Below are 12,816 nucleotides of genomic sequence, written 5' to 3'. Positions count from 1 at the left end.
TATGGGCTTCCATAGAAAACGGCTTGTTGTAGTGAATTCACTTAAACCCATTGTTTTCAGTTGCAATTTGCTTTTACACATGTCATGAGTTGCATAATATTAAGCCTGGTTCGTTGTAATGTTGAAAGGTAGGCCCTACTGTGCTTTTAAATTCGTATGAGAGGGTTAATCGGTCATTTTTGATATGCTATCGTTACTTGATGAAGACATGCTATTAGCAACTCTGTGCTTTTGTCTTGAAGTTAAATGTAATGTACAGTAGCCCACAGATGAGAAAATAAACATTTTAATTGGCTGCACATGTTTATGAATTGAAGAGTGTAATATAGCTTGGTTGCATTATTCAACAGTGTAGCTAATGTTTTAGGAAAAATGTCTGTCATTGTTGATTAGTTTGTGGTTACTGGCTAGTGGCTACTTTGATATTTACGGTCAATTTGAAGGTAAGGAAAGTATGTAATGTAGAATTCTGGTTCGCCACTCCACTCCTCAGGCTCTCCTTCATATCTCGTAGTGAGAATAGGGCCGAAACAGGTGTATTAAAATTCAGTTTAAGAGGAGACACCTTCTGCATTGGCTGGATAGATTTAGCATTGTAAGACAAGTTTTCAGGAGAAGGGTAGACAATCAGGATGCAGCCTATAACATGTGAATTCGATTCCTCACAGTAAAACCTGGACTGTCAACTGTAAATGTCAGGCACTGTGTTTGAATGTTGAGTGTGTCTCTCTGTCTGCATTCCAAACAACCCCCTATTCCCTACTACATAGTGCACTACTTTTGACCAGAGCCATCTGGACCCTGGTCAAAAGAAGTACACTATATGTGGAAAGGGTGCCATTTGCGACGCAGCCTGTGAATTAGAGAGAGAGAGTGACTCACCCTCCTCCATACAGCCCTGATCTCTGCTTAGCCATCTCCCATCTCATCTCCTCAGAGGGCTTTTAAATGTCACGTGCCGGTGCTTCGTTCAACCCAAGCACCGCAGTGCTAAGAATTGTCAATATTAAAAGGAGTGTCAGAAGAAGTCATTGGGGGAGCAGGTCTTTCCTAGCCTGATTCCAGGTCTCTTTGTGCTGTATAGCTAGCTTCTACGGCCATAGAAGATCAAATAGATCTGGGACCAGGCTAGACTTCCCATAAAAGAGATTTGAAATGGTGCGCACTGTGCAGCATAGTAGGATTGGGCTCAATTCAGTTCTCAATTCTGTAAATTCAGGAAGTGAAATGATTCAATTCATGATTTAAATAATCCCCACAGACAACAATGGCATTTTTATGTATATCTCATGTAAACAATTCACGTTATAGACCTTGTATACTTTAATTATAGCTAACTACGTATATTCACTCAGGGGCGCAACAATGGTTTTAGAAGTGGGGGCGGACAAACACAAATAATTTCTAATCTAAAGCTAATTTCCTGCATATTACAGTGTCAGTGTGAGAACAAAAAGTTGAAATGAATTAGCTAGGGAAACTGACAGATCAATACATGGCTATACAGACTCACATTGCGGTGAAAAAAAACATCTGAATATCAGTCTTTAATTGCTTGGCCGCTGGTTTTTATCTTGATTGATTCAGATCCAGTGTGAGTGAGACAAAAAAAATAGCTAGTGTGCTAGCTAGCTAGCTAACCATTGGCTAGCTCTCTGCCACAGAAAAAGCTCAACACACATACACTGACAGCACCTCCCATGGTCCTAAAGCCAGCCTTTCAGTTCGCTTTCACACAGCCTGCCCGACTGCTCTGAGTCATCTGCATAGTCCTAAAGAATACTGTTCCTTCTTATTTTATCACGGAATTTTAGAACGTGGGGGGGGGGTCATGACCTTCCCCGTCCATAGTGGATGTTGTGCCCCTGCACTAACATCTCAGTAATATATAACAAACTGTTTTTTCATTCTAAACTCAACAATGACTCAGGAATATACCATGTGTTTACTGGGCTTACAGGTTTCACTGTCCTTCTACGTAATTGTAGTCTATCTCTGGCTGTTCTCTGTTACCTGTTTAAAACGCTTTGAGTCCCATATCCCGCCGGCAGGTTTTAAGTCTTCTAACCCCTTGTAAACATAGTGTGTTTGAGCTACAGACTGCTGGGTTGTTGCATTTGATTGGTCTATTTCTTCTGCATCATGATACCAACCTTCAGTGTGTGATTGACAAGGGCTGAGCTAGAACGGAGGCTGAGCTAGACAGCTGGGTTGTTGCATTTGATTGGTCTATTTCTTCTGCATCATGATACCAACCTTCAGTGTGTGATTAACAAGGGCTGAGCTAGAACGGAGGCTGAGCTAACAAGGGCTGAGCTAGAACGGAGGCTGAGCGTCGTATGTGAGACAAGGGCGGATCCTGAAAATGGTTCTTCTAACAAAAAAGTCTGGTTTGACCTACAGACGACTATGACCCATATATGAAAACTGAGACTCTCACGAACATGCACATGTAATCTGCTTTGCTCTGGCGCTCACAGGCCACATGAGTCATTAGAAGGGGTTCTTCTACATAGAAGATCATAGGAAATCCCAGGACAAAGTGGTATAATACTGTAATAAGCTTACATTGTTGCTGTCACAAACTCCACACAGTTGTCACTGACTAGTTTGATATTCATTTCCCACTGAGGAGATAGTTCCTGTACTTAAAGCATTCTTATAAATTAGTTTTATATCAAGTTTTTGCTTGGCGGCCTATTTTGTAGTTATTGACATTTTTCAATGAAACTCCTAAATGAAACTGTTTATGGTTGTACTGGAAAGAAAATGGTAAAACACTTCAATGTGAGGCTAAATATGAGGGCAGAGCAAGCAGATTGATGAAAGTGGTGCATTTTTGCACTGGGGGATTTCATGGGACTGATGAGGTTATTAACCTTGCAGAAATGCAGCTTTTCATGCCTTCAAGGCCATAGTGCAATATTAATTCTACAGCGGAGGCACTCTGCAACACTTACCCACTCTCTCTCTTGCTCTCTCTCTCTTTTTTTTCTTTCCCTCTTCATCACCTCTCTCTCACAATCCCCCCTCTCCTCTGTCATCTACTTTTCTCTCTCTATCAGGATGACTTCCTCTTCAGTGTGTCCATCGTCAGTGGCGTGATGTGTATCATTCTGTCCGTGTTCAAGTTCATGCTGGGCAGGGTGCTCACCAGCAGAGCCCTCATCACAGACGGTAGGTACCTAACTTGGTGTGTAGTTGCTCCAATACACTGATCTTGGGTCAGTTTTTTATTTTTCCAACTTGGATTGGGAGGAGGAGAAGATGATCCTTGATCTGTAGCAACGCATACTTCTGCCTGATCTAGGCCACTCCCACTTGAGTTCAGGCCAGTTAGAGAATTGGAGGAAGGTGGAGTACGAGGGTGAAAAACTCCATAGGGAATCATTGAGAAAAATGAAAAGGGGAAAAGGTATGGTGTATAGGAGGCTATGGCTGTGTCTGAAATGGCGCCCTATTCCCATAGTGCACGAAGATGGAAGGTGATTGGCTTAAAGACACCATCATGAAATCTGTGGAATATATTGGGAACTACTTAGTGCACTATGTAGGGCAGTGACCATCAACTAGATTCAGCCGCAGGACGATTTATTTTCTTGAGCAGATGGTCAGAGGGCTGGAACATATAGGGAAGAAGATGGCGCCAACAGACATGGTAGCTCTGCTTCTAGCTCCTGAGCCACTTTGCAGTATTTAGTTTTTTTTGTGTGTTATTTCTTACATTATAACTGGAACTTCCATCAGGAGATAACTAGCTACTAGTCTTTGTTAGCCACGCCTAGCGGTCCTCACCTTTTTCCCTCCGGAATCATCCAGCCTTAGCTCGGACAATACCTGCCAGTCTGCATAGCTCGATATCAACCCAGAGCATATCAGACTGCTTCTCTCTACCAAATCATCGGATTCCTGCCGCTCTGGGTCATTACTCCTGATCCTCGCAGGTAGCTAGCTCAAACGAGTGGCTGCTGTTAGCTAACACCTCTGTCCCGAAGCAAGCACCAGCTAGCCTTGAGCTAGCCTCGAGCTAGGCCCATATACCAGCTATTTCTAGGGCTACAATACCTCCTTTGACAATTGGTCTGGACCCTTTATTGTCGACACGGAGCCCCACTGATCCATCACGACTGGACTGCCGACGCGATCGCCCAATGTGGTCTCAACAGGCTATTCTGTTATGATATCGCCGCAGAACGATCTACTAGCCCCGGCCCGCTAGCTTTTTCTGAACGCTGTGTCCCCTGCTCGCCCAGCGAAGTAGTGACTACCGAACAGCACCCGGACTCACCTATTGCTACTCTCCCTGGACTGTTTCAATAACACGGTACCTCATTTTGTTTACCTGTCGGCCCCAGCCTCAAACTCAGGTCCTGTATGTACCTAACTGACCTGCTCTGCCCATTCATCGCCATTTATCCGTTGTTGTCTTAGCTCTCCTGATCAACACCTGTGATTGCTTTATGCCTCTCTTTAATGTCAATATGCCTTCACTGTAGAGCCCTCAGTCCCGCTCAAAATGCCTTCGTCCTACCACACACACATGCGGAGACCTCATCTACGTTAATTGATGCCTCCAGAGACGAAACCTCTCTCATCGTCACGCAACGCATAGTTTACCTCCACTGTACTCAAATCCTACCATACCCTTGTCTGTACATTATGCCTTGAATCTATTCTACCACGCCCAGAAATCTGCTCCTTTTATTCTCTGTCCCCAACGAACTAGACAACCGGCCTTTAGCCGTACCCTTATCCTACTCCTCCTCTGTTCCTCTAGTGATGTAGAGGTTAACCCAGGCCCTGCAGCCCACAGTTCCACTCCTATTCCCCAGGCGCTAACATTTGTTGACTTCTGTAACCGTAAAAGCCTTGGTTTCATGAATGTTAACATCAGAAGCCTCCTCCCTAAGTTTGTTTGGAGACGACACAACAGTAGTAGGCCTTATTACCAACAATGACGAGACGGCCTACAGGGAGGAGGTGAGGGCCCTGGTGGAGTGGTGCCAGGAAAATAACCTCTCCCTCAACGTCAACACAATGAAGGAGCTGATCATGGACTTCAGGAAACAGCAGAGGGAGCATGCCCCAATCCACATCAACAGGACCACAGTGGAGAAGGTGAAAAGATTCAAGTTCCTCAGCGTACACATCACTGACAATCTGAAATGGACCACCCACACAAACAGTGTGGTGAAGAAGCCGCAACAGGGCCTCTTCATCCGCAGGAGGCTGAAGAATTTTGGCTTGGCCCCTAAGACCCTGACAAACATTTACACATGCACAATTGAGAGCATCCTGTCGGGCTGTATCACCGCCCCGAACCGCAGGATTCTCTAGAGGGTGGTGCAGTCAGCCCAACCGGGGGCACACTGCCTACCCTCCAGGACACCTACAGCACCCGATGTCACAGAAAGGCCAAAAAGATCATCAAGGACAACAACCACCCCGAGCTACTGCCTGTTCACCCCACTATCATCCAGAAGGCGAGGGCAGTACAGGTGCTTCAAAGCTGGGACCGAGAGACTAAAAAACAGCTTCTATCTCAAGGCCATATACAGTGGGGCAAAAAAATATTTAGTCAGCCACCAATTGTGCAAGTTCTCCCACTTAAAAAGAGGAGAGAAGCCTGTAATTTTCATCATAGGTACACTTCAACTACAGACAAAATGAGAAAAAAAATCCAGAAAATCACATTGTAGGATTTTTCATGAATTTATTTGCAAATTATGGTGGAAAATAAGTATTTGGTCAATAACAAAAGTTTATCTCAATACTTTGTTATATACCCTTTGTTGGCAATGACAGAGGTCGAACATTTTCTGTAAGTCTTCACAAGGTTTTCACACACTGTTGCTGGTATTTTGGCCCATTCCTCCATGCAGATCTCCTCTAGAGCAGTGATGTTTTGGGGCTGTTGCCGGGCAACACGGACTTTCAACTCCCTCCAAAGATTTTCGATGGGGTTGAGATCTGGAGACTGGCTAGGCCACCTTGAAATGCTTCTTACGAAGCCACTCCTTCGTTGCCCGGGCGGTGTGTTTGGGATCATTGTCATGCTGAAAGACCCAGCCACGTTTCATCGACAATCTGGACCCTCTATTTCTGAAACTATCCGCCGCCATTGTCGCAACCCCTATTACCAGCCTGTTCAACCTCTCTTTCATATCGTCTGAGATCCCCAAGGACTGGAAAGCTGCCGCAGTCATCCCCCTCTTCAAAGGGGGAGACACCCTGGACCCAAACTGTTACAGACCTATATCCATCCTGCCCTGCCTATCTAAGGTCTTCGAAAGCCAAGTCAACAAACAGGTCACTGACCATCTCGAATCCCACCGTACCTTCTCCGCTGTGCAATCTGGTTTCCGAGCCGGTCACGGGTGCACCTCAGCCACGCTCAAGGTACTAAACGATATCATAACCGCCATCGATAAAAGACAGTACTGTGCAGCCGTCTTCATTGACCTTGCCAAGGCTTTCGACTCGGTCAATCACCATATTCTTATCGGCAGACTCAGTAGCCTCGGTTTTTCGGATGACTGCCTTGCCTGGTTCACCAATTACTTTGCAGACAGAGTTCAGTGTGTCAAATCGGAGGGCATGCTGTCCGGTCCTCTGGAAGTCTCTATGGGGGTGCCACAGGGTTCAATCCTCGGGCCGACTCTTTTTTTCTGTATATATCAATGATGTTGCTCTTGCTGCGGGCGATTCCCTGATCCACCTCCACGCAGACGACACCATTCTATATACTTCCGGCCCGTCCTTGGACACTGTGCTATCTAACCTCCAAACGAGCTTCAATGCCATACAACACTCCTTCCGTGGCCTCCAACTGCTCTTAAACGCTAGTAAAACCAAATGCATGCTTTTCAACCGTTCGCTGCCTGCACCCGCACGCCTGACCAGCATCACCACCCTGGATGGTTCCAACCTTGAATATGTGGACATCTATAAGTACCTAGGTGTCTGGCTAGACTGTAAACTCTCCTTCCAGACTCATATCAAACATCTCCAATCGAAAATCAAATCAAGAGTCGGCTTTCTATTCCGCAACAAAGCCTCCTTCACTCACGCCGCCAAACTTACCCTAGTAAAACTGACTATCCTACCGATCCTCGACTTCGGCGATGTCATATACAAAATTGCTTCCAACACTCTACTCAGCAAACTGGATGCAGTTTATCACAGTGCCATCCGTTTTGTCACTAAAGCACCTTATACCACCCACCACTGCGACTTGTACGCTCTAGTCGGCTGGCTACATATTCGTCGCCAGACCCACTGGCTCCAGGTCATCTACAAGTCCATGCTAGGTAAAGCTCCGCCTTATCTCAGTTCACTGGTCACGATGGCAACACCCATCCGTAACACGCGCTCCAGCAGGTGTATCTCACTGATCATCCCTAAAGCCAACACCTCATTTGGCCGCCTTTCGTTCCAGTTCTCTGCTGCCTGTGACTGGAACGAATTGCAAAAATCGCTGAAGTTGGAGACTTTTATCTCCCTCACCAACTTCAAACATCTGCTATCTGAGCAGCTAACCGACCGCTGCAGCTGTACATAGTCTATCGGCAAATAGCCCACCCATTTTTACCTACCTCAACCCCATACTGTTTTTATTTATTTACTTTTCTGCTCTTTTGCACACCAATATCTCTACCTGTACATGACCATCTGATCATTTATCACTCCAGTGTTAATCTGCAAAATTGTAATTATTCGCCTACCTCATGCCTTTTGCACACAATGTATATAGACTCCCCCTTTTTTTTCCTACTGTGTTATTGACTTGTTAATTGTTTACTCCATGTGTAACTCTGTTGTCTGCTCACACTGCTATGCTTTATCTTGGCCAGGTCGCAGTTGCAAATGAGAACTTGTTCTCAACTAGCCTACCTGGTTAAATAAAGGTGAAAAAAAAAAATGCCCTTGCTGATGGAAGGAGGTTTTCACTCAAAATCTCATGATACATGGCCCCATTCATTCTTTCCTTTACACGGATCAGTCATCCTGGTCCCTTTGCAGAAAAACAGCCCCAAAGCATGATGTTTCCACCCCCATGCTTCACAGTAGGTATGGTGTTCTTTGGATGCAACTCAGCATTCTTTGTCCTCCAAACACGACGAGTTGAGTTTTTACCAAAAAGTTATATTTTGGTTTTCATCTGACCATATGACATTCTCCCAATTTTCTTCTGGATCATCCAAATGCTCTCTAGCAAACTTCAGACGGGTCTGGACATGTACAGGTTTAAGCAGGGGGACACGTCTGGCACTGCAGGATTTGAGTCCCTGGCGGCGTAGTGTGTTACTGATGATAGGCTTTGTTACTTTGGTCCCAGCTCTCTGCAGGTCATTCACTAGGTCCCCCTGTGTGGTTCTGGGATTTTTGATCACCGTTCTTGTGATCATTTTGACCCCACGGGGTGAGATCTTGCGTGGAGCCCCAGATCGAGGGAGATTATCAGTGGTCTTGTATGTCTTCCATTTCCTAATAATTGCTCCCACAGTTGATTTCTTCAAACCAAGCTGCTTACCTATTGCAGATTCAGTCTTCCCAGCCTGGTGCAGGTCTACAATTTTGTTTCTGGTGTCCTTTGACAGCTCTTTGGTCTTGGCCATAGTGGAGTTTGGAGTGTGACTGTTTGAGGTTGTGGACAGGTGTCTTTTATACTGATAACAAGTTCAAACAGGTGCCATTAATACAGGTAATGAGTGGAGGACAGAGTAGCCTCTTAAAGAAGAAGTTACAGGTCTGTGAGAGCCAGAAATCTTGCTTGTTTGTTTGTAATCATAATTTGCAAATAAATTCATAAAAAATCCTACAATATGATTTTCTGGATTTTTTTCCCTCATTTTGTCTGTCATAGTTGAAGTGTACCTATGATGAAAATGGCAGGCCTCTCTCATCTTTTTAAGTGGGAGAACTTGCACAATTGGTGGCTGACTAAATACTTTTTTGCCCCACTGTATAGCCATTACTAGCCGGCTACCACCCGGTTACTCAACCCTGCACCTTAGAGGCTACTGCCCTATATACATAAACATAGAATCGCTATTCGCATTAATAATGAATTGCTAGTCACTTTAATAATGTTTACGACCGGCTTTACTCATTTCATATGTATATACAGTATTCTATTATTTTAGATTTGTTTTTATTGTTGTGAATTGTTAGATACTACTGCAGTGTTGGCGCTAGGAACACAAGCATTTCGCTACACACGCAATAACATCTGCTAAATATGTATATGTGACCAATAGTTTGATTTGATTGTATAAACGCAACATGCAACAATTTCAACGATTTTACTGAATTACAGTTCATATAAGGAAATCAGTCAAATAAAATAAATATATTAAGCCCTAATCTATGGATTTCTCATGACTAGGCAGGGGCGCAGCCATGGGTTGGCCAATCAGAATGAATTTCCCCCCATAAAAGGTCTTTATTACAGACAGAAATACTCCTCAGTTTCATCAGCTGTCAGGTTGGCTGGTTTCTCTTTCCATATTTTTAGAGCCGGTAGGTGCTGGGATTCGTACCCACACAGACACATCTATTTCCTTCTATAATTGAGAAAGTTGTTCACTACTTATGAGTCTTTATGGACAACTCCGTAGCTCCTGAGCTCTTAAAATGTCCCTTCTCGTTTCAATAAGAGATTTGTGGCAGACAGGCTGGCGTCAAACCAGTTTGAAAGGTCAGCTTTGGATGGAGACATTCGCTCATTAAAGTGTGTGTGGGGGGTTCATTAAATTGTATGTGACAGCTAGCAGAATAGAAGTTAATTACCCACCAGATTTTCCTCTCGCTGCGTGACATTAAACAAGCCTTCAAAGGGGCAATCTGTGATTGCTACATACATTTTTGGATTTCTAAATGAATGATATATATATACTGATATATATATTGATTCTTGATGAATATAACTTATAAATGCTTCATAAGCAGTTCAACTGTCACACTCCTTGAGAACACAAAAATATACGCTTGTTTTGCTCCCTTGTTTTTAAACAATGTCACTGTAAACAAACACTGTCTAGCCTCAGTGTAATTTTGATCTCATGGATGGTCAGTCCTCGCAGCTGTTTACCATAACAGTGGCGGGGTGTCCCTTTTGTTGTTTGAACTGCAGATTGCCCCTGATGTTCTTTACGGAGGTAATTGACGTGCCCAGTCTGGTCATGTCAAATGTGCAGTATGTAAAATACTGGCAGAGGTCCTCGTCAGTCGGCGTCTTTTTGAGGTGCAGAGGAGCCAGGAAGTGGGCTCTTATACCGTAGGAATCGAATGAGGAGAGAGACAATAGAAAAGGATTCAAAGTCGTCTCTCTGTTCGTCCGTGTCTGTCGGTCTTATGGACTTTTGGATAAAGACTCTGTGGCAGACTACATGGCATTTCATGAAATATATGTACATACATGTGTTCATTATTGTTGTTCACATTCATGCTATTTCTACATAGTGTGTTGGAATTCCCTACGTGATAATACAGTTGACTAAACTAAGCTGTCTGTCTACCTGCCTTCCTGTCTGTCTACCTGTCTTGTCCGATCTACAGGTTTCAACTCCCTGGTGGGCGGGGTCATGGGCTTCTCCATCCTAATCAGTGCCGAGGTGTTCAAGCACGATCCCAAAGTGTGGTACCTGGACGGGTCCATAGGGGTCCTGATAGGCCTCATCATCCTGGCCTACGGAGTCAAGTGAGTGGGTACATTGTGTCGAGCCCTCAAACTCAACTCTGGACCTCGAGGCCAGTTCCACTTCATGTTGTCATTGTTCCCCTCTCATCAGGGACTGATTTAGACCAGGGACACCAGGTGGGTACAATTAATTATTAGGTAGAACCGAAAACCAGCAGGGTCCGGACCCCGTAGGGTAAGAGTTGTGTACCCCTGGTGTAGGAGGAAGCTGCCTCTAAACACTGATCTTGGGTCAGTTATGCCCGGTAAGAGTTAAGGTTAGGATTCAGGGAGAGGAAGCTAATCCTAGATCTGTATGTAGAAGAAACATAATATTCAATATTCACTGTTACACACATGTACATAGTTATGTTCCCTGAGAAACACACTTATTTAAGTATCAGAAATATTGTAATTTAAATTGTAACCATTCAGAAGAACCTTGGAGTAGAAACTACATTGCCCCGTGCCCCAGTTGGTGGCGATTTCACCATTTTATGACCAAGGGAATGATGCGAAACGAACATGGCCAGTGTTTCGCTTAGATTGTTTTCCAGGTGGGGGCGAAAGCAACATTCATACACCAAAACGGTCAATACGCTTGTAAACATTAGTGGGGACACTTTTGGTGCTAACTAACTATAAAAAAAAATTGCCCCCACAGTAAGTCAAGTTAGTTAGCTAGCTACAATTATTTAGTTAGTTATCTAGCTACAATTATTTACAGTTAGTTAGCTACAATTATTTAGTTAGTTATCTAGCTACAATTATTTACAGTTAGTTAGCTAGCTACAATTATTTACAGTTAGTTAGCTAGCTACAATTATTTACAGTTGGTTAGCTAGCTACAATTATTTACAGTTTGCATTTACAGTATTTACAGAGCAGCTGCTCCTAAACTATATATTTTTGCCTGTAGTGTCAATAACACGCTTCCAAAAATAGAAAGGTATTTAACATTTGACAGATTTTGACCTAATTCACTTTCCTTTTTTCCCGACTGTCCAGAGAATAGTCATGTCAAAGTATGTAGAGGACAAATTCTCGCAGAAGCAATGAATGTAGAACCACAGCGCGGCAAAGAAATAGAGCTTTCCTTGCATGATCCCAGCGATGGTGACCCTCATCTGACTGTGCAGTCGGGGAGAGGAGAAGGTGCTGCCGCTCTCTTTCATGCTTTTCGTGTGTCTTCCCAGGTAGCGCACCGTAGCACATCTCAACCAAACCATCAGACAGACTCAAAAAAAAAAAAGTATAAATAATTTTCAAAACAAGACATTTGGAGGACTAGATGCCTTATGTTGATGTACAGTTTAAGTGTGGTAGTCTTTCCTGATAAATCTTGAGAGAAAAAAAACTGTAGTTGAAAGTTCAACAGCAAAGCCAAACCAACTGAACAACACCCTGTCGATTAAATATGGCCCAGTAGATGATGATTTTGATGTTCCTCTTCACCAAGGCGAAGAGAGCTCTCTGGGCAGGGATGATCTGGGTGTAGAAGAAACAATGAATCCAAATAAGAGTTTGACATGCTGCTGGATACAGTCTACCCCACTATCAGATAAAAGGCAAAGATGAGCTCTAGCTGCGAACTTCAATTACAATACCAGAAACTAGGTACTGTAGACTGTGGTGAATCCCACCATAGATCCCGCTAGTATCTTCACAGGCTGTTCCAGTCTCTCTCTGCCTCGCGGTGGATGGAGCATGCAAAAGGATCTCTCGTAGTGATATCTTCTCTGACAGCGTCCAGGTGCTCAAACGCCGGACACGCCGTCAGGGCGTTTCAGGTGTCGCTCAGGTATTAACTATTTACAATGGATATATGCAGGAAAACACATTTGAGCATATTTACATTGACCGAGAGGAAACTAATGAGCTGTAGAAAACTAAAAGAGGAACTATGGAAATATAGAACATTGCAAAAGTGTCACACTAATATGCGATCATTGAAGGGAGAGAGGGATTTTAATGGTCCCCTGACGGCACTACTGGTGAACTATAATAGCAATTATGAAATATTCTTGAAAAACTCTGTTTTTGGCGGTATCTGTCAGGATGGCATGGTATATCAGCTTTCATATCGGTATTGGATGATACTGGTTTAAGAATCGTCATCAGTATTGAACCACCTT

General features: G+C 43.9%; 1 protein-coding gene across 1 annotated transcript in view; it reads left to right on the top strand.

Annotated features, from left to right (window-relative positions):
- LOC115134307 (transmembrane protein 163a-like) overlaps positions 1-12,816 on the top strand; it is a 50,354-nt gene that overhangs the window by 30,269 nt on the left and 7,269 nt on the right. Inside the window, exons 6-7 of the mRNA XM_029668143.2 lie at positions 3,066-3,177; positions 10,561-10,702. Of these exons, the coding sequence (XP_029524003.1) occupies positions 3,066-3,177; positions 10,561-10,702 (254 nt within the window). The remainder of the gene's footprint in view (positions 1-3,065; positions 3,178-10,560; positions 10,703-12,816) is intronic.

This window comes from Oncorhynchus nerka, linkage group LG2, assembly GCF_034236695.1.
Source record: "Oncorhynchus nerka isolate Pitt River linkage group LG2, Oner_Uvic_2.0, whole genome shotgun sequence".
In the NCBI taxonomy this organism is placed as follows: domain Eukaryota; kingdom Metazoa; phylum Chordata; class Actinopteri; order Salmoniformes; family Salmonidae; genus Oncorhynchus; species Oncorhynchus nerka.
Note: the sequence above shows the minus strand (reverse complement) of the source record. Positions and strands in the feature narration are given on the sequence as shown.